General features: G+C 55.6%; 2 protein-coding genes across 3 annotated transcripts in view; one reads left to right on the plus strand and one right to left on the minus strand.

Annotated features, from left to right (window-relative positions):
• On the plus strand, window positions 1-21491 carry SERHL2 (serine hydrolase like 2). 2 transcript variants are annotated; one of them, XM_055395842.2, is made up of 12 exons: window positions 1-102; window positions 905-1054; window positions 1170-1283; window positions 1623-1664; window positions 2001-2020; window positions 2438-2512; window positions 4117-4226; window positions 4618-4697; window positions 11309-11343; window positions 18112-18194; window positions 20457-20553; window positions 21372-21491. In XM_055395842.2, exons 1-12 carry the CDS (start codon window positions 99-101, stop codon window positions 21489-21491), a joined length of 930 nt encoding a protein of 309 aa, XP_055251817.2. In that variant the 5' UTR covers window positions 1-98. The 2 variants fall into 2 exon arrangements, with proteins under 2 accessions (XP_055251817.2, XP_088693661.1); XM_088837535.1 differs by lacking the exon at window positions 21372-21491 and having other exon boundaries at window positions 20457-20821.
• The window catches only part of RRP7A (ribosomal RNA processing 7 homolog A), a 7751-nt gene continuing 2496 nt past the window's right edge, over window positions 20724-25978 (minus strand). The window contains exons 3-7 of the mRNA XM_055395845.2: window positions 24580-24705; window positions 23746-23863; window positions 23423-23520; window positions 22974-23172; window positions 20724-22275 (exon numbers count right to left, since the gene is read on the minus strand). Coding sequence (XP_055251820.1) covers window positions 22190-22275; window positions 22974-23172; window positions 23423-23520; window positions 23746-23863; window positions 24580-24705 — 627 coding nt within the window. The 3' untranslated portion in view covers window positions 20724-22189. The remainder of the gene's footprint in view (window positions 22276-22973; window positions 23173-23422; window positions 23521-23745; window positions 23864-24579; window positions 24706-25978) is intronic.

Consider the following 25978-nt stretch of genomic DNA (forward strand, 5'->3'; position numbering starts at 1 on the left):
CCGGCTCCCGAGGAGCCAGAGCCAGAACGCACCTGTCTGTCGCTCGCGGAGAGACTTAGCTGGAGTGAGGGCTTCTGTGCGACCTTGGGACGCGAACGATGGGTGAGGCTCCGCAGTCCCGGGCTGCCTAGACCGGAGTGGGATGGGCGAGGCCACCCACCTGCTTGGGACCGCGCAAGCGGGGTGGGCATGCCGCCCTCCCGGCGGTAGCAGGCCCAGCCCCACCGGCGCGAGGGTGGGGCCCCGAGAACGGGTCGCACGGGGTCTCTCAGGATTCCGGGAGCCCCAAGTTAGAGAAGCAAACTCGCGGGGGCTCTGGGGGAACGCGGGTCTCAGGCCTGGCCAGGAGCGCCTGCCGGTGAAAAGGTCAGCCCTGGCGATGGAGGAGGCAGCTGGACCTGAGCGGGCCGGTGCCCCGGGGGTCAGGGCAAGGGGCCTGGGGTCGCGCCGCCCGCGCTGAATCCGCGCTCCACCTGATTTCCCCTGTGTGACCTAGGGCGTGGACTGCACCTCCCTGTGCCTCAGTTTCCGAGTTTGGGAAGGAAGGGCGAGAGTGCTCCAACTTACTGTGAAGATGTGGGGAGATGGGCCACCCCATTGGGCCCTCCGCGAAGGCTTAGAAAACCTCGGCCATTGCTTATTACTGTTTACTCCAGTTTTGCAGAAAAGAAAACTGGGTCAAGAGGTTTTATAACTTGCTCCAGGTCACACAGTCATAAGTTACAGAGCCCAGGCATAGCTAACCCCCACCCCCAACTTATTCTAGAAAATTCTACTGTGAAGCCCTCCCAAGGTTTTTCCTCACCTAGCTTAGGGAGTTGCCTGAGGTCACTGGGCATGGACCCAGCTTACCTCTCCCTCCTCCAGGTAGCCACAAACCCACATCTGGCTCTCTTTATTTCAGGTCTCATCTCAGAGCTGAAGCTCGCTGTTCCCTGGGGCCACATTGCGGCCAAAGCCTGGGGCTCCCATCAAGCTGCCCCCGTTCTCTGCCTTCACGGCTGGCTGGACAATGCCAACTCCTTTGACAGACTCATCCCTCTTCTCCCGAAAGGTGGGCCTGGGGGCTGAAGGGAAGCCATGGGATGAGGCAGCGGGTCTGCAGGAGAATCAGGAGTGGGGGAGATGGCTGACCTGGATGCCCCCCCCACCCTCTCCCTCTGCCTCAGACTTTTGTTATGTTGCCGTGGACTTTGGGGGTCATGGGCTCTCATCCCACTACAGCCCAGGTTTCCCGTATTACAATCAAAACTTTGTGAGTGAGGTCCGGAGAGTCGCAGCAGGTGAGCAAGAGACAAAGCCTGTGTGTTTGTCTGTAGGGGTCGGGGGTGGGGTGGGGTAGGGAATTGGGGAAGTACTCTGCGAGTGGGGTGTTATGGCCAGGAAGCAATGCTGGCCTGAGAGTGCCTTGGGGTCTGGCTCCAGTTCTGCCAGCAGCCCATGGGTGACTTTGTGCAAGCTGGAGAAAGCTCACTTCTTCCCATGAGTTCCAACCCCTCAGGGGCACTGGGGGCCCTTTCAGGGTGTTTCCTGAGTGGAGCACCCCAGGGCACAGGGACTGTGGGGCCGAGGGCAGGTGGGGGAGGCTGGGCCCACCCCGACCTGGCTCCATGTGTTTTCAGCCCTGAAATGGAACCGGTTTTCCCTCCTGTGCCACAGTTTTGGTGAGTACACTGGTCTCAAGCTGTGGGGCTGAGAGGGAGAGGACTAGTACACAGGTACTTTTCCCTGCACCCCTGGGAACTGCAAGGAGATATAAAGGAGTTCATGGGCACCATGCCCAGTGACCTCAGGCAGCTCCCTAAGGGACAGGTGGCCCCATGGATGGCCGTTGACCCCAGAGAGGGAGCCTCAAGTTTGATGGTGAATGCAGAGCCCTGCCTGCTGGTGGGAGACAGGTGCTGGGGGACCTGGCTGGGTTAGGTCCACCTCTGGGAAGGAGTCTTGGTAGGACTCGGAGAGCTGGGGAATATCCGCCAACTACTCTTTTGTCCCCTCAGGTGGCACTGTGGGTGGAATGGTGAGTAGATGGCTTTGCAGTGACCACCTCTGGCCCCTCCTCCCGGTGGGATGGGGAGAGTAGGAGGAGGAAAGGGTAGTGAGTTCCAGGCAGCGCATTAGTGGCTTGTGCCAGCTTCCTTCGGAAGGACCCATGATAATCACTATTGTGAGGACATTCTTGATGGAGTTAAGTGTTTCCACTGCCCATCCCCTTTGTCACAGAGAACCCTAGAGAATCCAGCCATCACCGGGGTCAATGCTGGGTGTGGACTGTGGGGGGAGGGGAGAGAAAGGTGCCCTGAAAGGATAGGAGATTCCCGGTGGCCTAATGGTCAGTGCCCTGTCCCCACCTGAACGCCAGTGTCCCCAGGGGACAGTCTGAGTCCTTCTCCTTCCTCTCCTCTTCACACTTCCTTTCTTCGGTGTCGCATCACAGTTTTCCTGTATCTTCCCCGAGATGGTGGATAAACTCGTCTTGCTGGAAGCCTCACCACTTGTTGTGGACACGAATGTAAGGATGGGGCTGGTGCACACGGTGTCACCGGGGACCCGGGTCCCAGGTGGCCTCCTCAGCCCTGCCCCCCTTGGCGGGTACCAGGGAGGCAGGAGGAGGTGGCAGACGGTGGACAAGAGGGCACAGGATCCCCCCGCCACCCCCGAGGGCAGGGAACAGAGTCATGGGCCTGTGTCATCCTCGGAGGCCCTGCCTGTGGCCTGGAGCCTGCAGAAGGCCAGGTTGATCACACGGCAGAGGTGGGAGAGGGGAGGAGCAGTGGGCTGCAGAGGCCCTGGGGGCACACAGGTGGGTGGGCCCGCCTGCACTCAAGTGCCCTCACTGTGTACACGCACCGCACAGCTGCACACCGGAGGCCTGAGTGTGGCCTGGTGGGCAAAGCGTTGATCCCTCTCGCCAGCACCACCAATGACGACCACCAGGGCTGTCTCTAAATCTGAGTCCTGGCTCTGCCATTTTCTCTGCTGTGTGACTCCGGGCAGGTCACTTTGCCTCTCTGGGCCTCAGTTTCCTCACCCGTAAACTGAGGAGGCTGGACTAGGGCAGGGGTCTGCAGCCTCTGGGCCCTAATGCCAGGTGGTCTGCGGTGGAGCTGATGTAATAATAACAGATGTCAAGTGCACAGTAAGTGTGAAGCGCTTGACTCGTTCTGACACCATCTCCCTCCCCTACCCTGGTCCGAGGAAAAATTGTCTTCCATGAAACTGGTCCCTGATACCAGGAAGATTGGGGTCCCCTGGACTAGACGATGTGGAGGCACCCTCCAGCTGTGACAGGAGTCTTTCTGTTCCTGAGGGCTTAGCCTCACACAGCTCCTTCATCAGTTTCAGTTTTCTTGTCCATAAGATGCCCACAGATTCCTTCAGGGCAGGAACCACAGCTGTCTCTTTACCACCACACGCCTAGTCCCGGCACACAGTAAGCGCTAAATAAGTGTGCATTGCGTGAGTGGAGAGCTCGTGGGTTACAGTGAGGATCTCTGAGACTGTGGTAACCACCACTCTGGCATCTTTATTGGTTTCACCCACTGAGCTGACAAACACCATGCCCCTCGGGGGCTCCCTCAGGGCTTTCTGGTGACTATTTGCTCCTCCCTGCCTCCTGCCTCCTCCCGGGGTGGATGGGGGTGTCACTTCCCATTGCTGCTCCAGGTGGTGGACCTTGGACGAGGCCAGGCCGTGCTGAGAGTGAGCTGGGCTGGAAATGGGTGCACTGGAGGCTCCCCCCGGGTTGTACCCCTCCACAAGTTCCTCTCCACCGTGTAGCGTGGGAGTGTCAATTAGAGCAGATGAACTTGCCATTCAGTTGGACCCTAATAGTACACCTTTGCAAAGCACTTGGCAGGTAACAGAGCTCTCCCCTCCCCTCCGTCTACAGCCCGACCCCTCCAGTCTCCTGGGCTGCAGGCTGGGCTGGGTGACTGTGACCGAGGCTGACAACTTGCTCCGGGTCACAGGGCTGACCGGCAGGGGCTGATCCGGTGCCCTGCCTCTCTCAGGTTCAGAGTATTCTCGGGCTGAGAGGGTGTGCTGCTGAGTGGAGGGTGGGGCTGGGCGAGGAACTGGGTCCCCGGCTGCCCAGCAGAACCCATGGGCCTTTAGGAGACGGACAACTTGCTGACCTACAAGCGGAGGGCCATAGAGCACGTGCTGCAGGTGGAGGCCGCCGGGAAACCAGCGCAGGTGGTCAGCCCGGAAGAGATGCTGCAGGGGTGAGTGGCGGGTAGGACCGGTGGGGTCAGAGACCTGGGGATGCTATGGACCACCGATGGGGGAAGTCTCTGGGGCCTGGAGGAAGCTCCGTCTCCTAGTCCCAAATCTGCAGCACGCCTGTTTCTCTGCGTGCTCACCTGGTGCTCCTTAGCCACCCCAGCTGGGACTTTGCCCTCATTCACCCCACCCTGTAGCCGTGCCCTTCTCCCCGCCCCTCCACAAGCTCTCTGCCACGCCCAGTACCCACACACACACACTCACACAGCACTGACGCAAACATCCCCATTGGTACAGGCGCGTGTCCTTGGTGGGTTGCCTTTCCCCCCTTTCCTCTCCGTTCGCCTGGCCCCCCACCCCCACCCCTGGCATCCAGTGTCCCCTCTTCCCCAGGTTCCTGAAAAACAACAGCCACGTGGGTGAAGAGTGCGGGAGGCATCTCCTGCAGAGAGGAGCCACACAGGTGGCCACGGGTAAGGGGCTCGCTGCCCAAGACTGTTGCTTATGGGCACTGTCCTTTCTGAGGAATGACAGTGGCTAAGCTTTACTGCTGCTTGCTCTGGACCAGGCGTGATCCTAAGCGCTTTGCCAAAGCACCTCCTTTAATGCTCCTACTGACTTATACGTCCTAAGTTGCTTCAGTCGTGTCTGACTCTTTGCGACCCCGTGGACTGTAGCCCGCCAAACTTCTCTGTCTTTGGAGTTCTCCAGGCAAGAATATTGGAGTGGGTTGCCATGCCCACTGCCCTATACTTGTTCCATTTAAAGCAGGAGAAACGGAGACTCGGACGGGCCAAGCAGCTTGCGCTAGGTCAGACGGCTGCCACACATCCCAGAAAGTCACATACTATGGGGAACTTGGTCAGGGGTCTGGGGGCTCATTGTCGAGGCACAACGCTGCCCTGCCCTGCTGACCCTGTGTGCTGGGCACCCAGTGTCCAAGGTGAGGCTTAGAGGACCCGCGTGGGGCAGGCAACTTTGAAGATGTTTTTCAGAATGGAGAAGTCGAGTTGGTGGCACCTTGGTTTCAGGGCAGCATCAGGCCTGTGTTTTCTGCATGTTATTTCCCAATATATTCAATCAGGAAACCTTTACCCAGAGTCCGCTCTGTGCTCAGGCCCACGGGTGGTGAGCCAGAGCCAAAACCTGGCTGACACAACCCCAGGGGGTGCCATCCACCAGTGCCCTCGCTGGCAATGACTCCCCAAGGAGCTCAGAGATCGTGGGCAGGCTCCTCCCGCTGTCAGACTCCTAGACCTTCTCAGGGGACTTCAGTTTATGAAGAACCAAATGAGGCTGGAGTCCAAAGTCCAAGTGCCCTTGGGGAGCTGAAGGAATTGTGGAATTACCCCAGCTGCTGGGGATGGGGCCTTGGGAAGTGATGGGGACCTTGAATGGAGATAGCAGGGCAGCCCTCAGTGGTCATCACGTGGGGACTCGGGTGGCCAGAATTTCTAGTTGATCAAGAGAAGCCAAAGGTCTGCTGTGCTGTAATTTTTTTTTTTTTTTTCTTTTTGGCCACATGGTGCGGCATGTGGGATCTTAGCTCGCCAACCAGGAGTAGAGCTGTGCTCCCTGCAGTGGAATCGCGGTGCCTTAACCACTGGACCACCAGGGAAGTGCCTGCTGTGCTGTAGCTTTTCTCAGAAGTTGCCAACCCACCGTTAGGTCAAGGGGAATATCCCTGAGTGGGTTGGTGACCTGCTCTTGTCTTAGTCACCACCTCTGCCCCCCCCACAAATCCATCATGGAGAAGGGAGGTGGAGTGCAGAGGCCTGTGGGCTCCGGCTCCCTTGATGGCAGACTGGAGGGGCCCCGAGGCAGAAGTGAGCTAATCTGGAATAAGATGCCTGGGGTGCGTGGCGAGGCTGGGGAAGCCGATTAGGGCAGCCCTGGGTCACGTGAGCAGACACTGAGCCAGGTGTCAAGGGGGTGGGAGCAGAGGAGAGCGGCGTCCTGGGCAGTGGGCAGGCAGCTGGATGGCTGTGTTGGGACAAGTCCCTCCGCGGTAGTGTGGCCCTTTGAGACCTGGGGTTAACCTAAAAGCAGACCAAGCAGCCTCCCAGACCCAACCAGACAGGGTGACCCCGGGGAGCTGGTGTTCCTGGCTCCTCCTGAGTCCCGACCCCCTGATAGCCCCCCACTGCATTCTGGAGCAGGTCACACCCCCATCATCCAACCCAACCCTCTAGGATGTGTGTTTCTTTCCTAGGGCTGCCAATACAAAGCCCCACAGACGAGGCAGCCTACACAGCAGACATTTATTCTCAGTTTGAGGCCAGAAGCCAAGATCAGAGTGTTGGCAGGGCTGTGACAGGCCGTCCGAGCCTCTCTCCTGGCTTCTGGTGGCCTCAGGCATTCCTTGGCCCATGTGTGGCCCCATCTTTCTCCCCAAGTCTTCCCAGAGCCTGAGATGAGGGCGCTCTAGGGAAAAAAAGAAAAAAACATCGAGTAAGGGAGGCCAGAGTTGAAGCCAAGCTTGTCCTTTGCTCTCTTCAATAGAAGGGCCTGGGTTGACCTCGTGGACAAGGTGACCTCTGAACCTAGCGACGCAGGGAAAGCTCCAGGAAAGGCTTGAGGCAGGAGCTTGATCAGGCTTCTGGGAAAAGCAGGAGGCAGCAAGCAGGGAGAGGAGGGAGGTCAGCTCCGATTTCATCTGCCTCTTGTCTGCGTTCCTGTCACAGCCCTGGCCCAGGCTGTCTAGAAACAAGCTCAGTTGTTGGCGTGAGGTGGGGAGAGTCCTGCTTCGGGTGGTTTTGGTGACCGCAGACAGTCCCGTGTCAGCACTCGGCTGCTGCAGCTCTGACTCGGTCACTATCTGGGCTGCCCTGGGGCTGCAAACGTGATTTGTTTTGACTTGTGTACTTGAAACACAAAAATTTGACACGAGGGGAATTTTGAATAGGTCGCTTGTATTTAGAATAGAAAGATTGTGTGTGAAAAGGGAGAGTTCCAGTTTCTTTTTGTTCATTTGTTTGGCTGTGCCGGGTCTTAGTTGCGGCATGTGGGATGTTTAGTTGTGGCCTGCGAACTCTTAGCTGTGGGTGTGGGATGTAGTTCCCCAACTGAGGATCTAACCCGGGCCCCCCGGGGTTGGGAGCACAGAGTCTTAGCCGCTGGACCATCGGGGAGGTTTTCTTTTGAAAAACGTCAAGAGCTGATGACACCTTCCCCAAAGGCAACAGCAGCTGGACGGGGACCCCACTACGTGCTGGTGGGTGCAGCACCCGCTCTGCCCGGCTCCTGTGTGTTTGAGTTCGTGACCTTGGCAGGTCCCAGCAGAGAAGGGGAGTGGTGTGCCACCTTCCCAACACCTCCCGCAAGCTCTCCAAACGCAGAGATTTCTATGGACTTTACCCCATAGGCATGCTGCTGCTGCTAAGTCGCTTCAGTCGTGTCCGACTCTGTGCGACCCCATAGACGGCAGCCCACCAGGCTCCCCCATCCCTGGGATTCTCCAGGCAAGAACACTGGAGTGGGTTGCCATTTCCTTCTCCAATGCATGCATGCATGCTAAGTCACTTCAGTCGTGTCTGACTCTGTGACCCCATGGACAGCAGCCCACCAGGCTCTTCTGTCCACAGAATTCTCTAGACAAGAATACTGGAGTGGGTTGCCATTTCCTTCTCCCAATTCAGCCTCTAGTCCCTCTCTTTTCCCCAAAGGACCAAGGTGGGGCTGAAAGTTCCAAGCTCCTGCTCATGGCTTGATCTTCCTGGTGATCAGCTCCCATCCTAAAGCCACCCAAGAACCACCCAGGATCACCCCATTTGAACAAAAGACACTCCTATTGCCCAGGAAATCCCAAGGGGTTTAGGAGTTTTGTGTCAGAGACCAAGTGTTAGGACAAAAGATGTCCCTAGCATTTCTACTGCTTTAGGAAGTGACAGTTTTTAGGAGCTCTGGCCAGGAGCCAAAGAGCAGGACTAAAAAATATGTTGTATTATATCACCATGGCACAGTCTCGAACTATTGGCTGTTGCAAGAAAGAGGGGAGTGTAGGGTGCTCATAACATCTCCTGCCTTCAAAACTATTTTCTTATAAAATGTACATTTCATGCAACTTTCCAGGGATTTATAAACCCTTGGAGGGGGCGTTCCTCACAAGTCAGAGGATGGGCCAGCCTGAGGGATCCCAGCCGCCAGGCCGAGCTCACCCTCAACTCTCCCTGATTCCTTCCCAGTAAAACAGATGCTGGCGTCTGCCTCTGTGTGGTTGTTGAGGGAATTAAATGAGGTGAATTGGCACAAAGCCCTGCTCATGGCTGCTGGCACGCGGTGATTGTGGGATTGGAATCTAACTGAGAAAACACCATGCACCAGTCTCTTTCACGACCAGGAGCGCCAGGGCCACTTACTCTTGGACCTGGTACTTGGACTCCTTATTTAAGTGACATCTGCTGTGGCCCACCGGTCTGAGAAACAGCGTTCCTGCCCTCACAAAGGTCACTGTCAGAGGAGAGGCAGGCAGAAAAGCACACAGGTGCGGTAGTGGCCAGGCGGGGCGGGTGTCAGCTGGAGGCAAGGCTTGGAAGAGACAGAAGATGACCTCAGGGAGGGGCAAGGCCTCAGGGCAGGGAAAACGGCATTGTGGGGTCCTTAGTACCTTGGGGGTCACCCCACCCCCAAGATAACCCCCCCCTTTTAAGTCTTTTCACATCGTCTAAGCAGCAGAATCTCAGGCTTGGAGGAGGGAGGAGGGCAGTGAGCCTGGAGGCCAGGAGTCCCAAGGGTCAGCTCCAGTCCTGCACACGCAGCAGAGCCGGTCATCTGTGCAGGGAGGTCAGGGCTGGAGCTGAAGGCGGCCTGGAGGCCTCGGCCGTGGTGACATCAGACAGCAGTGATCTAGCAGCGCGGTGACCAGAGAGTCTTCCAATTACGTGCTCCTTCTAAGTATTTTGGGTCACGAATGTCTAAGAACCCCTAACAACAATTAGCTATGGGACTGCCCTGGTGGGCCAGTGGTTAAGAATCCACCTGCCAATCAGGAGACACGGGTTCCGTCCCTGATCCTGGTAGACTGCACTTGGTGAGGGGCAGCTGAGCCATGAGCCCGTGCTCCTCATCAAGAGGAGCCATGGCAGTGAGAAGCCAACACCACAGCGAAGAGCAGCCCCCGCAACAAGAGAAAGTCAAGTGCAGCAACGAAGACCCAGCGCAGGCAAAATTACTTTAAAACATCAGCTGCGGACAAAAAAGAGACCAAATCCCCTTGTCCTCGTGGAAGCTGTGACCTAGCAGAGGAAAGAAGCACAGAGGGCAGATGACAGAACGCGTTAGAAATTTCTGGGGAGAACGGAGAGAAAGAAATCATCTGTGGTCAGCTGAGCAGGGAGGTCGGGTGTGGAGGAAGGTCCCGGAGGCCTGGCTGGGAGTGTGGTGTTTGCACAGAGGCGTGTGCGAAGGAGGGAACAGCCCTGCTTCTCTCAGGCAGCACATCTGTGGGGTGACCGGTGTCCCTGCATTCTCGCCCCTACCAGGCCCCGCACTGCTCAGACCATGCTGCCTCCAGGCTCTGAGTTTCATCCTGCAGCCCCGACATCCTGCAGCCCTTTCTTTTTTTTTTTAAGTATGAAAGAACACAGGAAAAACTGTTGGTTTTATTGGTATTAGAGAGTAGTTTTAATATAAGCTAAATACAAACGATTGTTAGATATTCAGTCACTTGTCTTGTGGAACAATATGCCAAGATCAACCTTGAAGCATTTATACAAATGAAAACGTTTTCATTTTTACAGAGTCCTCAATTAACTCTAAGGACTCCGTATACAAATGCAAAAACTTGAACTTATCAATGATCCATCAAAATGTTGCCCTACTAATAGCAGTAAAAAAAAAAAAAAAAATTCTGATTTTAAAATTAAATAGCTCCAGGTGAAAGCATGTAATTTCCCGCATCTATTATTTTCGTATTCTGCACGGAGTTCCAAGGCAAAGATTGCTTCTAGCTTTATGCCCTACCAGAGGATGACCTGTGTGACTGGCTTATCACGGCCTCTTAGCCTTCTTTCCTGAGAGATCCTCCACTTCTTTAGGGGGAGGCATAGGAATCGGCTTCCATGGAACTGGGTTATAAAAGGCTGGTTCTGGATAAGAATCCTCACTATAAAAAATGGGTTCTTTTTCTGAACCCATTCCTTGTGCTTTTCTTCAGCAATTATCTTTCTCTTTTCACGTTCTTCCACTTCTTTCTTTCTTTCTTTTTTCAGCTGTTGATTTAATTCCCACTGGTCTTGGAGAGTCTCCTAGGCAGTCATGAGGTGGCTGCGACTCACCCTGGGGACATGGACACTTGTGACAGAACAGTTGGGAGTGTTCGGCTACATGAGCTGATGGTGGCTGCCATCTTGACTCCTGCAGCCCTTTCTTGACGGGACATTGCCTAGGCGGGAATTGTTGGGTCATATGTCACTGTGCTGTGCTGTGCTTAGTTGCTCAGTCGTTTCAGACTTTGCGACCCCATGGACTGTAACCCGCCAGGCTCCTCTGTCCATGGGATTCTCCAGGCAAGAATACTGGAGTGGATTGCCATTTCCTTCTCCAGGGGATCTTCCTCACCCGGGGATCGAACCCAGGCCTTCCGCGTTGCAGACAGATTCTTTGCCGTCAAGCCACACAGGGGATAGGTGGCCCCCATAGGGACCGTGGCAGAGAACCCAGATGGACCTGGGACCACCCAGGCCTCCCCCTGACACACAGCCTTTATTTTTTGGCTCAATTCTCTCCAACAAGTGATGATGTTCTTCTTAGCTCTTTGGTACTTCCTGGTACATAAAGATCCCAGTGAACATTTCGGGGTTCCCAGAGATGAGATTGTGATGCCAGGTGGGTAGTTGTCCCCACCACCACCGTCACTCTGAGCTCCCTCCAGGATGGCCCGGAGGCACCTGCATGAGCCACTCCAGTCCATGGCAGGGTAGCTTTGGACAGGCTCTGTTCTGAGGAAGCCCGAGAGGATGCTCAGGGTGGTCCCTGCGGGCCCTGGCTGGAAGGACCCAGGGTCCCTGGAGAACCGAGCTGTGTCTCCACCCACCTCCACTTGCGACCGGCGGTGCTGAGTCCATGTCTCTCTGCTTCCTTCCAGGTGTGCGGCTGAACAGAGATCGGAGGATTGCTTGGGTGAGTGCTACTGTCTTCCCGACCCTTCACAGTGCCTGTCAGCCGCTTTCCCTTTTCATGGTAGTGAGAGAGATATATATAGCATGATAAATAGCCGCTTTCCAACCATTCAAACCATAGTCAGTGTCCTGCTCGGTGGCGTTAAATGCATTCATGATGTCGTGCAGTTGCCACCACCCCAGAATTGCTCATCAGCCCCAATAAAGCCTCTGTACCTGCTAAACACCAACTCCCCATCCTCCTCACCCAGCCCCTGGAAACCACCAGACTGTTCTCTGTCTCTCCCAGTTGACTCCTCTAGGCGCCTCATATAAGTGGGATCACACAACGTGTGCCTTTTTGTGTCCGGCTTCTTTCACTTAGATAAATGTTTTCAAGGTTCCCTCGTGTTAGAGCATGTGTCGGAGTTTCATTCCTTCTGTGTCTGAGAAACATGGACGTGGGCCTCCCTGGTGGCTCAGCAGTCAAGAATCCCCCTGCCAATGCAGGAGACATGGATGCGATCCCTGGGTTGGGAAGATCCCCTGGAGAAAGGAATGGCATATTTGCTTGGGAAATGCCAGTGGACAGAGGAGCTTGGTGGGCTACAGTCCATGGGATCTTTGCCTGGGGAAGATTTTTTTTTTGCCTGGGAAATCCTGTGGGCAGAGGAGCTTGGTGGGCTATAGTCCATGGGATCGACAAAAGTCGCCACCACTTAGCAGCTAAACAGCAACAACACATACGGATATACCATTCATCCATGAAGGCGAGGCCTGCCGTCGGCCACGTCGTGGGCAGACTTGCAGTCCATCTCTTTTCTTACGAGTGCCTGTGTAGAAAGACACTCTACACAGAAAAACACAGAAGTTCTACAAAGACAAACTCTTGTTCTAGGACTTTTTTTTTTTAATTGTTTAGATGTTTGCAGGTTATTTAGTCATGAAGTCATGTCTGATGCTTTGGGACCCCATGGACTGTAACCCACCACGCTCCTCTGTGCATAGGATATTCCAGGCAAGAATACTGCAGTGGGTTGCCAAATGGTTACAAATGCTTAGATGGGTTTGGAACGACTGGAAGGGCAGTAGGAGTTCTGGGGCAAGCCAGCCGGCACCTGGGGGAGGGCATGGTCAGAAGTCGCTTAGAGCAGGTGGGCCGTGCTGGGCCCCAGGAGGCAGGTGGAGAAGGGAACTGTGACCACACAGGTGAGGCCTTGGAGTCAGTTCTGGGCATCTGAGGGGCGTTCCTGCTGGAGGGTTTGAAAGCTGAAAGAGGAGAGAGAGGGACTGGTTAACAAAAGGCCAGAGGACTTCCCTGGCGGTGCAGTGGTTATGACTCTGCACTTGAGGGCTCAGGTTTGATGCCTCGCTGGGGAAGTTCTGCATGCCGCAGGGTGTGGCCAAAAAACAAGCCAACTCAAGGCAGGCAGCCTGGAGGCCGGCAGGTGTGTGACAGGATACTTTAGAAACTCAGTCATCTCTGCCACAGAGAGGCTGTGTGACCTGGGCAAGGCGTTTGCCCTCTCTGAGCCTCAGCTGCCTTGTGCAGAAAGAAAAGCTTTCATTCGCTTATTCATTCACGCAGCCAGCTGGTGAGCTGCCAGGAGGCGCCAGCCCCTGCGCGTGCCCCCCTGGGGTGGCTGTGCAGATGCGCTGAGGTCACGGGCTGAGTGGCCAGGCACTGTGCCGTCACTTCTGGCACTCACAGACATGCTCCTCCTGCGAGCGTGTAAGAGGGTAAAGTGCTCTGCACTGTGAGACGCTCGCACTAGAGGAGGGGCGTTCTGGCCCCATGGAACCCGCCGAGAGCTGTCGCCCAGGCCCAGGCGTAGATGCGAGGCCTGGACCAGGGCATCAGCCAAGGGGACGGGAATGTTCGAGTTTTGGTTTTGATCCAGCTGGAATTCGTTCGCAAGCGAGGAGGGGTTGTTTAGTCGCTCAGTTGAGCCCAACTCTTCCTGATCTCATGGACTGTAGCCCGCCAGGCCCCTCTGTCCATGGGATTTCCCAAGCAAGAATACTGGAGCAGGTTGCTCTTTCCTCCTCCAGGGGATGTCCTCAACCCAGGGATCGAACCAAGGTCTCCTGCACTGGCAGGCGGGTTCTTTACTGCTGAGACACTGGGGAAGCCCGTGGAGGGGTAAGGGATCCATTTTCATTTTTTTCCCAGAGGAACACCAACTGGTCCACCACCAGTTATCCAGGCCATCCCCACCTCAGGGATCACTCTCTGTGGCTTGTCTTCTGGGTGCCCATCCTTGGCGGGGGAGGCGGAGCTTATGGCTCGATCCTGATCAGCAGGGTCCCGGAGGCCCTGATGGAGAAGCCTTCCTCCAGGGAGAGTCTCCTGGCTGGCCCCCCTGGGCCCGAGTCAGGCCACTGCCCCAGCTGTCCGCCTCCCAGAGCGCAGTTTGGGTTTATTTCTGTAGTAGTACTACTTACTCTTGCCAGTTTATTATTTTTTAGAATATTGATTCACTTTTGTATTTATTTGGCTGCGTCGGTTCTTAGTTGTGGCACAAGGAGTCCTCACGGTGTCTTGCGGGCTCAGTCGTTGGGGTGCGTGGGCTGAGTTGCTCTGCTGCATGTAGAGTCTTAGTTTCCCCACCCAGGGTCGAACCTGCATCACCTGCATTGCAAGGCAGATTCTTAACTGCTGGACCACAGGGAAGTTGGTTGGTTTGTTTTTGAGGCTGTTTGGAAATGCCCTTCCAGCCTCGGGGACTGTGCCCACCGGCCCACAACTGTTCTGCAGGGGGAGCCGTGTGGTCATCACAGGGCTCAAGGGAGAGGACCACCCACAGATGGGACGACTCCCCTTGGGGCAGAAACTAAATCACCAAAGAGACAAATTCCAGGATGGGCCTGTCCCTGCTCTGCACGTGCCATCGATCTCTTTGTCCACATCAAGTCACGCATTCTAATTCCCGTTTCTTTCTAATGTGTTTTGATAAGAACTAGTCCACTCTCCTTGTTCTTTCACACATTTTCTTGGTTTTTCTTGCATATTCCCCCTTCTGAATGAAGTTTAGAATCATCGACTTCTGTTAAAAATTATATTAGGATGAACTTGTAGAATACTTTGGAAATTTAATTATGAAAGTTATGAATGAGGATCTCCCAACTTATAGTAAAGGCACCACCTCAGTTCAGTGGGGGGCGGGCAGTGGGTTATCTAGATGGGAAAGTATGACCCCAGGTCCCTGCCTCACACAATATACAAAAAATTAATTCACCATGGATCATAGATCAAATATGAAGGGTAAAACTGTAATGTTCTAGAATAAAAATTAGGGAATGGCCTCATGACCTTGAGGTAGAAAAATATGTTTTAAGTAGAACAATACACACACACAGACCATGAATCAATGAAAATGTTGATAAATACAGCTTTATTAAAATTTAGAATTTCTATTCATCAAAATAGAATATATATATAAAAAAAAAGGACTTCCCTGGTGGCTAAGACTTTGTTCTCCCAATGCAGGGCCCTGGGTTCGATGCCTGGTCAGGGAACTAGATCCCACATGCTGCAACTAAGGCCCAGTGCAGTCAAATAAACAAACACAAGTAAATAAATTTTTAAAAAACAGAATATTAATGAAAAAGGGGACTTCCCTTGTGGTCCAGTGGCTAAGACGCTGTGCCCCAATGCAGAGAGCCCAGGTTCGATCCCTGGTCAGGGAACGAGAGCCCACATGCCACAACTGAGACACAACAGAGCCAAATAAATAAAAATACACAGGTTTGCTGAAGGACTCATATCCGAACTATGTAAGGAACCCCTACAAATTAATTAAGATTAGAGGCTGACAACCTCATTTTTAAAAACTGGTGAAAGATTTGAACAGACCCTTTCTGAAAGAGGCGATCCAGATGGCCGATGAGCACATGAACGGTGCTGGATGCCATCAGTTATTAGGACAACGCAAATCAAAGCCCCAGCGAGAGACCTCCACACCCGCTCCTGAGCAGCTAAAACCGAAGTCCTGACAGTAAATACCAAGTCTCGGTGGGGATGAGGAGAATCCAGAACTGTCCCACACTGCGGGAGGAAGTATAAGTTGATGTCGCCATTTTCAAAAACTGGCAGTAACTACTTTAGGAACATATATGCAAATTCTGTGCCCAGCAATCTCAGTCCTAGATATATACCCGGCAGTGTTGCGTGCTGTGTGCTCCAGAAGACACGGCAGTTTGATTCGTAATAGCCCCAAAGTGGAGATCACTCAAATGTCTATCAACAATAGGATGCATAAACTGTCACACATTCATACAGGGATGTGAAAAACACACACACAGACCAAAAGAAGTCCGAACCCGAAAAGAACGCTATGACTCCACGTGTATGAAATGCGAACAGCGGCAAAATCGATCTAGGGAGCTGGAGGTCCACCACCTCCAGGTGGTGTCCTTGGAGAAGACCCCCAGAGGGAGCCAACTGGTTGCTGAGCGGTTCCAACCTCCATCTGTGTCATGGTTACATCCTTACGTGACACATGTATCCATGTGTCAGAGGCCATGATGAGGTAACACTCAGGTCTGTGCACTTCACTATAAGTTACACTTGAATTTATTGTTGTTGAGTTGCTAAGTCATCTGACTCTTTTGCAGCCCCATGGACTATAGCCCATCAGGCTTCTCTGTCCATGGGATTTTTCAGGCAAGAATACTGGAGTGGGCTGCCATTTCCTTCTCCAGGTGATCTTCCCATCCCAGGGATCAAACCCATTGAATCTCCTGCATTGGCAGGTGGATTCTTTACCGCTGAGCCACCTGGGAAGCCCACACTTGAATTACAAAAGAAAAATACAGACCAGGGAATGGAAGCAGACTAGGAAAAGAAGGTCAAAGGAGGGATGGAGAAGAAAAGGAAAAAAGACAGAAGGAGCTAAGATGCGCCCAGCAGCTGTCCTCAGAGGCTTTTTGGAGCCTTCATATTGTTGCCTTTGAGGAAGTGCTGCACAAACCCAGATCTGTGTTCTATTTTCACATCTGGAGACGTGCATGGAGGTGATATCCCTCAACCTCGGCCTCTGTTGAAGGCCTGCCTGGGCCATCAAGCCACAGGGTCCCAGTCCTGATGGGAGAAGCAAAATTAAAGCAAGGCTGAGAGATTGAGCACTGAAGAATTGATGTTTTTGAACTGTGGTGTTGGAGAAGACTCTTGAGAGTCCCTTGGACTGCAAGGAGATCCAACCAGTCCATCCTAAAGGAAATCAGTCCTGAATATTCACTGGAAGGACTGATGCTGAAGCTCCAATACTTTGGCCACCTGATGCGAAGAGCTGACTCATTTGAAAAGCCCGTGATGCTGGAAAAGACTGAAGGTGGGAGAAGGGGACGACAGAGGATGAGATGGATGGATGGCATCACCGACTCAATGGACATGAGTTCGAGTAAACTCTGGGAGTTGGTGACGGACAGGGGGGCCTGGTGTGCTGCAGTCCATGGGGTCGCAGAGTGTCGAACACGACTGAGCGACTGAACTGACTGAACTGAGAGACTGGGGGTGGGGAGCAGTCCGTGCCTGAGCTGAGTCTGGCGCCATCTCCTGTCACCTGTTGTTGTTTAGTCGCTAAGTCGTGTCCAACTCTTTTGTGACCCCATGGACTATATACAGCCCGCTAGGCTCCTCTGTCCATGGGATTTTCCAGGCATGAATACAGGAGTGGGTTGCCATTTCCTTCTCCAGGGGATCTTTCCAACCCAGGGATGGAACCCACATCTCCTGCCTTGGCAGATGGATTCTTTACTGCTGAGCCACCTGGGAAGCCAGTCAGCTGCTGACTGAGACGCAGTTGCTTTGCCTTTCTGATCCTCTGGGGAAGAGAAAACGTGTGGCATGTCTGGGTCCTCAGTAAATCTTCATCCATCAGGCCTTGTAGTTGACAGGGGGACCTCTGTTTCTGGACATTGCAGCCTGCGGAGAAGGAGATAGCTGGGAGGGGTCAGGGCAGAACAAGGATGTGTTTTCTTGGCTGACCAAATAGCTGTGTGTGCGCGTGCAGTTTCCTCGAGATGCTGTAGGGGAACTGGACATTAACAGTCAGTCCATGTGGGGGCACTCCTGAATTAACCCACTCGGCACACACTCACTGAACGTGCCTGTCAGACGTGTGCCTACAGCTGTGGACACAGGAAATCTGGGAGTGCCTGCCCTCAGAGGGCTCTCAGCCCAGAGCAACGCAGTCCAGTAGAAGTACAAGGTGAGCTCGTGTCACCTTCTGATGGCCATACAAAAACAGTGAAAAGAACAGGTGACGTCAACTTTCATAATACCTTCTAACTCAGTGTATCCAAGGTGTTGTCACTTCAGCATGGAGTCAACATAAAAAAATAGTCGAAATAGTTGACATTTTTTCAAATTAAGTCATTAAAATGCAGTGAGACAGCAAGTCTCAGGCTGAACGAGCCCCATGCCAAGCCCTCAGTAGCCACGTATGGTTATCGTGTCGTGCCTCAGTCCTAAAACCTCAGCCCGAAGTGGCCCAGGTCACTTCTCTGCCTGTAGTTGCGTGGCCACACTTGGCAGAGGGGGGCCTGGACGTGTTGTCTGCCTGGGCAGCCATGAGCCCAGGAGGAGGGAGAATGATCACGGGGACAAGAGTCTCCAGTCTGAGGGAGGTGAAGCCTCTCTTGAGGTGGTGATGTGGCTAGGCAGTGGGCTTGGTCCTGGTTGGGTGCCTGAGGGGGTGTCCGCTGCTCCCAAGAGAGCTGGGTTTCCACCCACAGTAGCGCCTGGGGCCTCGTGGCGAGAATTCACTGGGGTTTTTTGTCTCTGCAGCCAGAGCACTGCTTCGATTTCATCAGCAGGGAGCTGTTTATGCAGTACATCAAAAATCTGCAGGCCCATGTCCTGCTCATCAAGTAAGTCGGAACCAAGCGCCCCAGACAGACCTGAGCTTCAGGAATGCCCAGGTCTCCTGGTATGAGACCACTTTGCCATCTTTCCTGGGCAGCACCACCACCGGTTGCTGGTGTGTGGAAGGCAGGCAAGGGGAGGGGGGACGGGGAGAGGGCGCTGGGGGTGGCCAGGGATGGCACCACACCTTTCCACAGGTGTCTGTGTCCGGGGGGGCGGGGCACACTCAGGTGTGGCAGAGGCACTGGCAGTCAGTGCTGCCTGGCCCCGTCCTCCCAAACCCTCCAGCCACGCTGGGCCCCGCGCATCAACAGGCCGGCCCTGCGCCTCCATCTGCTGTCGCCCCCTCCCACATCCTCAGCCAGAGGCCATCCGCCGCCTCCAGGCCCCACAGCCTGTTGAACATCCTTCCCGGGGGCTCAGGTGCCACCCCTGCTCCACTGCATTCATCCTGGACCTGGGCCCTGGCAGGAACTGTGACTTGCGTGGACACGTCGGCCGAGCACAGGGGTTCAGGAGGCAGGGACTCACGGGGGGGCAAATCCCAACCCCAGGGAGGGACGCTGCACACCCTCTGGGACATCTAGACTTTACAAGTGAGATAACGAGCGCTGCCAAGGGTGTGGAGGAGCTAGAAGCTAGAACCCTCCATGCTGCTGTGCGACTGTGAAACGGCGCAGCCACTTTGGGAAGGTCTGGCAGTTTTTCAAGCCCTGGAATCACCATGTGACCCAGCCGTTCCACGCCTCAGTGTGATCCCAGCATCTGTCCACACCACAGTGAGTGCTGGTGGCTCACAGTGGTGTCCTTCAGAACAGAATGAACCGAGTGTGGGAGGCAACTCTGATGCCCCTCAGCTCACCAACAAGCAAATAGTGTCCATCCATCGTGGACTGTTTTCTGCGATAAGATGGAATGACGCATTGACACTACAACAGGGAGGAATCTTGAAAACATTAGACTCATTGAAAGAAGCCCGTCAGGAATGTCCACGTACTGTGTGATTCCACTCACTTGCAAGTCCACATCCATCATGTGCTCAGTTCAGTTCAGTTCAGTCGCTCAGTTGCGTCCAACTGTTTGCGACCCCATGAATCACAGCACGCCAGGCCTCCCTGTCCATCACCAACTCCCGGAGTTCACGCAGACTCATGTCCATCGAGTCGGTGACGCCATCCAGCCATCTCATTCTCTGTCGTCCCCGTCTCCTCCCGCCCCCAATCCCTCCCAGCATCAGAGTCTTTTCCAGTGAGTCAGCTCTTTGCATGAGGTGGCCAAAGTATTGGAGTTTCAGCTTTAGCATCAGTCCTTCCAATGAACACCCAGGATCGATCTCCTTTAGAATGGACTGCTTGGATCTCCTTGCAGTCCAAGGGACTCTCAAGAGTCCTCTCCAACAATCATGTGCTCAGTCCTGTCCAACTCTGCGACCCGTGGACTGTAGCCCTCCAGGCTCCCCTGTCCACAGCCATTTCCCAGGCGATACTGGAGTGTGTTGCCTTTTCTTCCTTCAGGGGATCTTCCTGACCCAGGGATCAAACCCACATCTCCTAGATCTCCTGCCTTGCAGGCAAATTATCGCTTGAGCCACTGGGGAAATGTAGAGACAAGGCCAGCTGGTGATTGAGTAAGACCTGGAGCTGTGTGTGCCGACTATAGGGTTAGGTGACGGTGGTGGTGGTGGTTGTAGTTTAGTCCCTTGTGTCCAACTGTTGTGACCCTGTGGACTGTAGCCCACCAGGCTCCTCTGTCCATGGGATTTCCCAGGCAGGAATACTGGAGTGGGCTGCCTTTTCCTCCTCCAGGGGATCCTCCCGACCCAGGAACTGGACCTCCTGCATTGCAGGATCCCCTATGGCTCAGTTGAGGTGATAAATAGGATTTAAAATTGACTGTAGTGATGGTTGCTCACCTCTGAATATACCAAAATCCATGGACCTGTTCATTTTAAATGGGTGGAACTAACTCAATAAAGCTGTTAAAAAAAGAGAAAGCACGCACTCAGAAGCCCGTTCAGATCCTGGCTCCACCATTCAGTGGCTGTAACCCTGGGCGGATCCCAAGATGAACCTCCTGCAGGCCTCGCTGAGCTGTGAGGGCCAGTGGGGACTGAATGACTCAGCCCTGAACTAAACCTGGGTTCAGAGGGCTTGGCGGTGGGAAGGTCAGAGGGATGTTCGGGCTTGGTTCCGTCTCAGAGCCTAGAGCCCAGGGCAGAGGCAGGGTATGCAGGGAGTGGTCCCAGATGAACCTTCCTTATCTCCCAGAGCAACCGAAGGATATTATGCCGTGAGAAGAGTGAACGACACCGACAGGGAGCTCATGGTGTTCGTGACCAGCTCACTTAAGTCTGTCCTTAAAGAGGTGGGTGCCCAGGGCTCAGGGAAGCTGGGGTCAGGAGGGGCTGCCAGGCTGCCCTGGGCTCCACCTGTCCATCTCTTTTCTAGCACTGGGACCCCTGCTCTGGGCCCAGGTCTAACAAACCCCAGGAGCTACCAGGCCTTGTGTTCCACTGTGGTCCCTGGAATCACATAAATCAGCACAGAAAGCAGGCTTTTCATTGGCAGAATCTTCTGGTTTTATTGTCCTCCTGTATTCCTGGGCCATACCCAACTGAGTAAGCCTACAATTTCCTAGGGTCTCAAATGGGAACAGATGACCAGTCTCAGCAGTGGGTGCCAGGCTCCAGGTTGGAGGCCTGGGACGTGCTCTGTGACTTTGATGTTTGCCTGGGCTCCTGGGAGCACCTGGCATTTTAGCAGCAGCATCCACCACAGAGAGCTGACCCTGGGGCCCCAGCAGATGGCTGGGCATCATCACAAAGGGGAAGCCCCTGTGTGGCTGGCTGGGCAATGTTCAGGGTCTTTCTTCCTGCCCCTTGGGCCTTTCTCCTGGGCAGGTTGGAAAGGCTGCTTGTTCTTTCTTCAAGTAAATATTATCTGATGACCAGACCCAGACGCAGCTCCTGGACTGTAGGCCCCTCTCTAGCCGAGCTCTATAACCTCAGCTCGGAATGGCCTAGAACCCCAGGGCTGGGCACTTCCCTCCCAGGAAGGCCTTTCCCACTGGCCCCGAGCCAGGCCTGACTGCCCCTCCCCTGACTGACTAGGGCCCGCAGAGCTGTGGACACGCGGAACTGCTGGGAGGAGGTCACCTCATCCCATGTCCCCTCCCTTCCCCAGAGGTTCCAGTACTTGGAAGTCCCAGGCAATCACTACGTCCACATGAACCAACCCCAGCTGGTGGCTGGTGTCATCAGCTCCTTTTTACAGAGCAAGGAGGGGACCCCCGCCCCCGTATAGCCCAGGGCCTGGGGCTACAGCTGCCTGCTTCAGCACCAGACTCCCCGCTCCCAAGCCCAGTCCAGCGTGCTGGAGACAGAGCCCCTGGTCCCGAAGACCAGCACGGCCAGAAGCGAGTGCTATGGCAGAGCTGGGCGTGGGGGCGCAGAGGGGTGTAAGATTCTGACTTTAACATCTGTGATTTCCTGGGGGCAGGATGGTGTCTGTTTTGTGACTGGGCAGAGGGCGTGTATGAGGCCTGGGATAGACCCAGCTGGCTTTTGTAGTCCTTTCTTGCCACCCAGTTGCATGAAAAATAAAACGTTCTTGTATTCTGCTTGTGAGGCCATCTCACTGCCCACAGGGGCTTCTCCATCGGAGGAAGGGGCGAACACAGTGGACAGTCAGCCCTGAGAGGAGAGTCCGGAGACAGGCGGGGACAGGACCCAGGACAGGGAAGGAGCCAGCTCTGGGCCACGGGCTTCCGGAGGCCAAGTCCTCGCTCCGGGCCCTAGGATGGCCGAAGCACACAGGAACCGATGGCTGACTCTGTCCTTCAACCCACCCCGTGGGCTCAGGTCTCTGGGGTTTCACACAGCGGCCCCTTGGCCCGGGCACAGCTGTTGAGATGGGTGTTCCAGGACCCCAGGTCCTCGCTGGCCACACACTGCCACCTGGTCACCACCCTGCTGCCCGGGGCCTGTGGGGGCGGGCGAGGCTCAGTAGGGTCGGAACTTGCGCTGGGCCCGCATCAGCTCGATTCTCTGCTTGTCCTCCTCGAACTTCTTGCGCAGCTGCGCAATATCTGGGGCGAGAGAACAGGAGGGGAAACAGGGCCAGGGTCAGACGGCAGGCCAGGCAGGAGCTATGCCCCGCAGCCCCCACTTGAGAGGACAGCGGTGCCTCCCCTCAGCCCCCACTCGCCCAGATGGGCGCTCAGCACGGCCTCCCCCATCACCTCTGTGCTGGGAAACGGTGCGGATGCTGCCAGGAAATGGAACTGGGCCGCAACCCAGTCAGAGAGCAGCGGCTGAAGTGGAGATGGCATGCTTGAGGTTTCAGACAGAAACTTTACCAGGTCAAGGGGGCTTCCCTGGTGGCCCAAGGATTAAGAATCCGCCTTGCAATGCTGGGGACTCGGGTTCAATCCCTGGTCTGGAGACTCAGATCCCAAATGCAGCGGGGCCACTAAGCCCTCATGCCACAACTACCCAAATCCAGGCACCTCAACTAGAGAGAGACCCACGCATCACAGTTAAGAGCCTGCTCACTGCAATTAAGACCCAAAGCCAAAAAAACAAAAACCTCTGTTATCCCCTCCACCTCCAACACACACCCCAAGGTGAAGGAAGAAGGCTTTGGGGGTGCTGGGAGACCCCCAGGACCCCCTCCCAGCCTAACAGACCAGGGAGCTCCGCGCGGCTGGGGCTGGCAGAGCGGCCACAAGACCACAGCCCAGGACCCAGGCAAGGGGGTGAAGGGCAGGGCCCTGGGGCGCCTTACGCTCCATCTTGGTCTCGCGGTGCTGCCAGGCGTAGAAGTTGAGCAGTTCCTTGCGGGCGCGCTTCCGCCTCTCCCGCTCCAGCACCCGCAGGCTGGCCGCCTCCGTCCTCGGGAGCACCGGCCGGCGGCCCCGACGGGTCACCTTCACCCAGCCCTCCTCGTCGGGGACGCCTTCCTCCTCCTTGGCCTTGGCCTCCTCCTGCAGGGAACAGGGCCCGCTGACGGGCGGCCGCCTGGGACCCACCCTGCGGCCCCAGGAGCCCCTTGCCACCGCCTCTTCGCTCCACCCCCCACGCCTGGCACCTCGGGCCCCGGCTGCTCCCTCCGTGCCCAGGACCGTGTGCCCTCCCGCTGCTCCCCTCCGGCCCTGACCACCCTCCCCCAGAGACCATTTCCCCGGAGAGGTCCGCCGGGAGGCCCGGCCAGCCGCTGCCGAGCGGAAGCCCCACCTCCGCTATCTTCCGGTCGTACGTCTCCATGAAGGCGTCCACCTCGACCCTCAGGGCCTCGGGGTCCGGCACCGAGTCCGTGTAGTCTCGGATCCATTCTGAGGGAGAAGGGGGCGAGGGAGACAGCGATGCCAGGCCCGGCCCTCAGGGGCCCCCAGGACCTGGCAGCAGGGCGGGCCGCCGGGTGGGCCCGGGGCCGCGGCTGAGGAAGAGTCCGGGGGCGGCAAGCGGGGGCCCTCACCGCTGCCCACCCTGAGGGCCAGGCGACACGGGCAGTCGCGGCCCCCAAGCTGCCCTCCCCACCCGGGGCCCGCGGTACTGACTGAGGACGCCGCTCCTCACGGGGTGACTCTCGGTGGAGACCAGCAGGGGGCCCTTCAGGGCCAAGGCGGCCGACACACCGCCTGGCTTCCGGAACAGCACGTAGGCCACCTGGAAGCCCTGGAGGAGGGGCGCTGTCAGCGGCCGGAGCCTTCCCCAGGGGGACTCACCCCAGGGCCCGCCACCCGCCTCAGCCTGGCTTTGTCGCGGGACCTGGGGGAGAAGGGCTGTTCTAACCCGGGGCTGGGGCGCCCACACTCCTAGCTACGCAACTTCTGCCAAGAGTGACCCGATCCCATGTCTTCAGCAGGGAGCGATGCACCCCGGGGCCCCGTTCCACTTGTGGGAGGGACTCAGGGGAGGGCGTGCTCTCCTGGGGCCGGGGGCGCCCACTAGTGCAAAGTCCACTCATCAGGAAGTGTGGGCTCCCTGACGCAGAGAAGGGAGACCAGGGCCACCGAGCCTAAGGAAGAATTGACTTCCGCTGGGGGGAGCCAGCCCTGGGGGTGCTCGGGGAGGCCCCTCCGGCGGGGAGCAGAGATGTCTCTGAGCTTCCCCCAAGGATGATGGAAAGAGGCGGACAGGGAAGCTCCAGGATGTGGCCACTTGGGTGGAGGCCGCTCAGCTAACAGGCCTCCTAGACCACACAGGTCAGGACGGGCCTGACCACAGGGAACACCTTAATTGCCGCAGCCACCCCCGATGCCACCGGGGACTCCAGAAGGAGGAGACAGAGGGGAGACGGAATTCAGGTATAATGTCCCCTCACGCACCGGGGACACCGCTCGGGCCCCGCCCGCACCCTCACTGGCTCAGCCCAGGTCCTGCAGGCTTACGGGAACTGGTTTGGGGTGAAAGAACTTCGACGGGGGCTCCTTTGGGCTCTCAGCAAGCTCCGGCTTCTCCTGTAACTCCACCGACTGGACCGGCCCGCAGGGGGAGAGGAGGCGGGACAGGCACTCCTGCCAGGGCGGAGAGAAGCGCATGGTGAGCCTCCCACCTCACTGGAGCCTCGGGGTCCAGTCTGGGGGCGCGCTCAGAAGGCCTGGGCACGCCACCCCCTCCTCAACACCGAGGTCACAACCCAAGACCCCCACGGCCCAAGGGGGCCACCTTTTTTGACTTTGTGTTCAAAGCTGTGGGTAAAAAGGGACTCCAGAAGGAGGAGACAGAGGGGAGACGGAATTCAGGTATAATTTTTTTTGCTTTATGACAGGACCCTGTGGGAAGTATGTGCCCAGAGTATGCTGTCTATTCTGGAAAGGGCATGCTTCCTTTGAAAGGCCATCTGGCTGAAAGCTCTCTCGCCCCCCATCAATTTCTCTGAAGGATCACCAAAGGAGGAGTGGGTTCTCAACTTTTTTTTTCCCAATTATTAAAAGACTGCATGTGTGCTAAGACACTTCAGTTGTGTCGGACTCTGCGACACCATGGACTGTAGCCCACCAGGCTCCTCTGTCCCTGGGATTCTCCACGCAAGAATACTGGAGTGGGTTGCCATGCTCTCCTCCAGGGGATCTTCCCGACCCAGGGATCGAACCTGAGTCTCTATAAGAATAGGTGGGGATGTTTTTAGTTGTATTCTGATTTTATAAGACAACCAATTAAGTTTTACTACCTGAATCAGCCATTTAGAAATAATTAAATCTACCCTGTTGGAATCAGGATGGTGGTTATCCTTGGCAGGGGGAAGGGGCACAGGGAATTTCTGGGGTGTGGGTGATGCTCTGTTTTTCAGTCTGGGTGTTGATGACACAGAGTTGCTCAATCTGTGAAGTGCTGCGAGTGTTACACTTGGGCCCAGGTGCTTCTCTGTTCATACACTAGTCTTCAGGAAAGGTTAAAAATGACACCCTCCCCTCTCAGTGTTTAACTGCAGAGGAATCTTTTAGAAATTAATATTTCTTTTCTGAAAAAAAAAATTCATCGAAAATCCAGCAATTCCTTTAGTTTCTCTTCTGTAAATTAAAGAAATACTAAACAGCTTTTGTGAAGAAAAAAATAAAAGTAACAGACATGTCTGCACAGTAGTTCATGCATACTAAGTCACTTTAGTCATGTTCAACTTTTTGCAATCCTATGGACTGTAGCCCACCAGGCCCCTCTGTCCATGGAATTCTCCAGGCTAGCATACTTGAGTGGGTTGCCATGCCCTCCTCCAGGGGATCCTCCTGGAGGGATTGAACCCGTGTCTCCTATGTCTCCTGCACTGGCAGGCAGGTTCTTTAACACTAA

The sequence above is a fragment of the Moschus berezovskii genome, chromosome 6 (assembly GCF_049115385.1).
Source record: "Moschus berezovskii isolate FMDL1 chromosome 6, NW_MosBer_1.0, whole genome shotgun sequence".
Classification (NCBI taxonomy): domain Eukaryota; kingdom Metazoa; phylum Chordata; class Mammalia; order Artiodactyla; family Moschidae; genus Moschus; species Moschus berezovskii.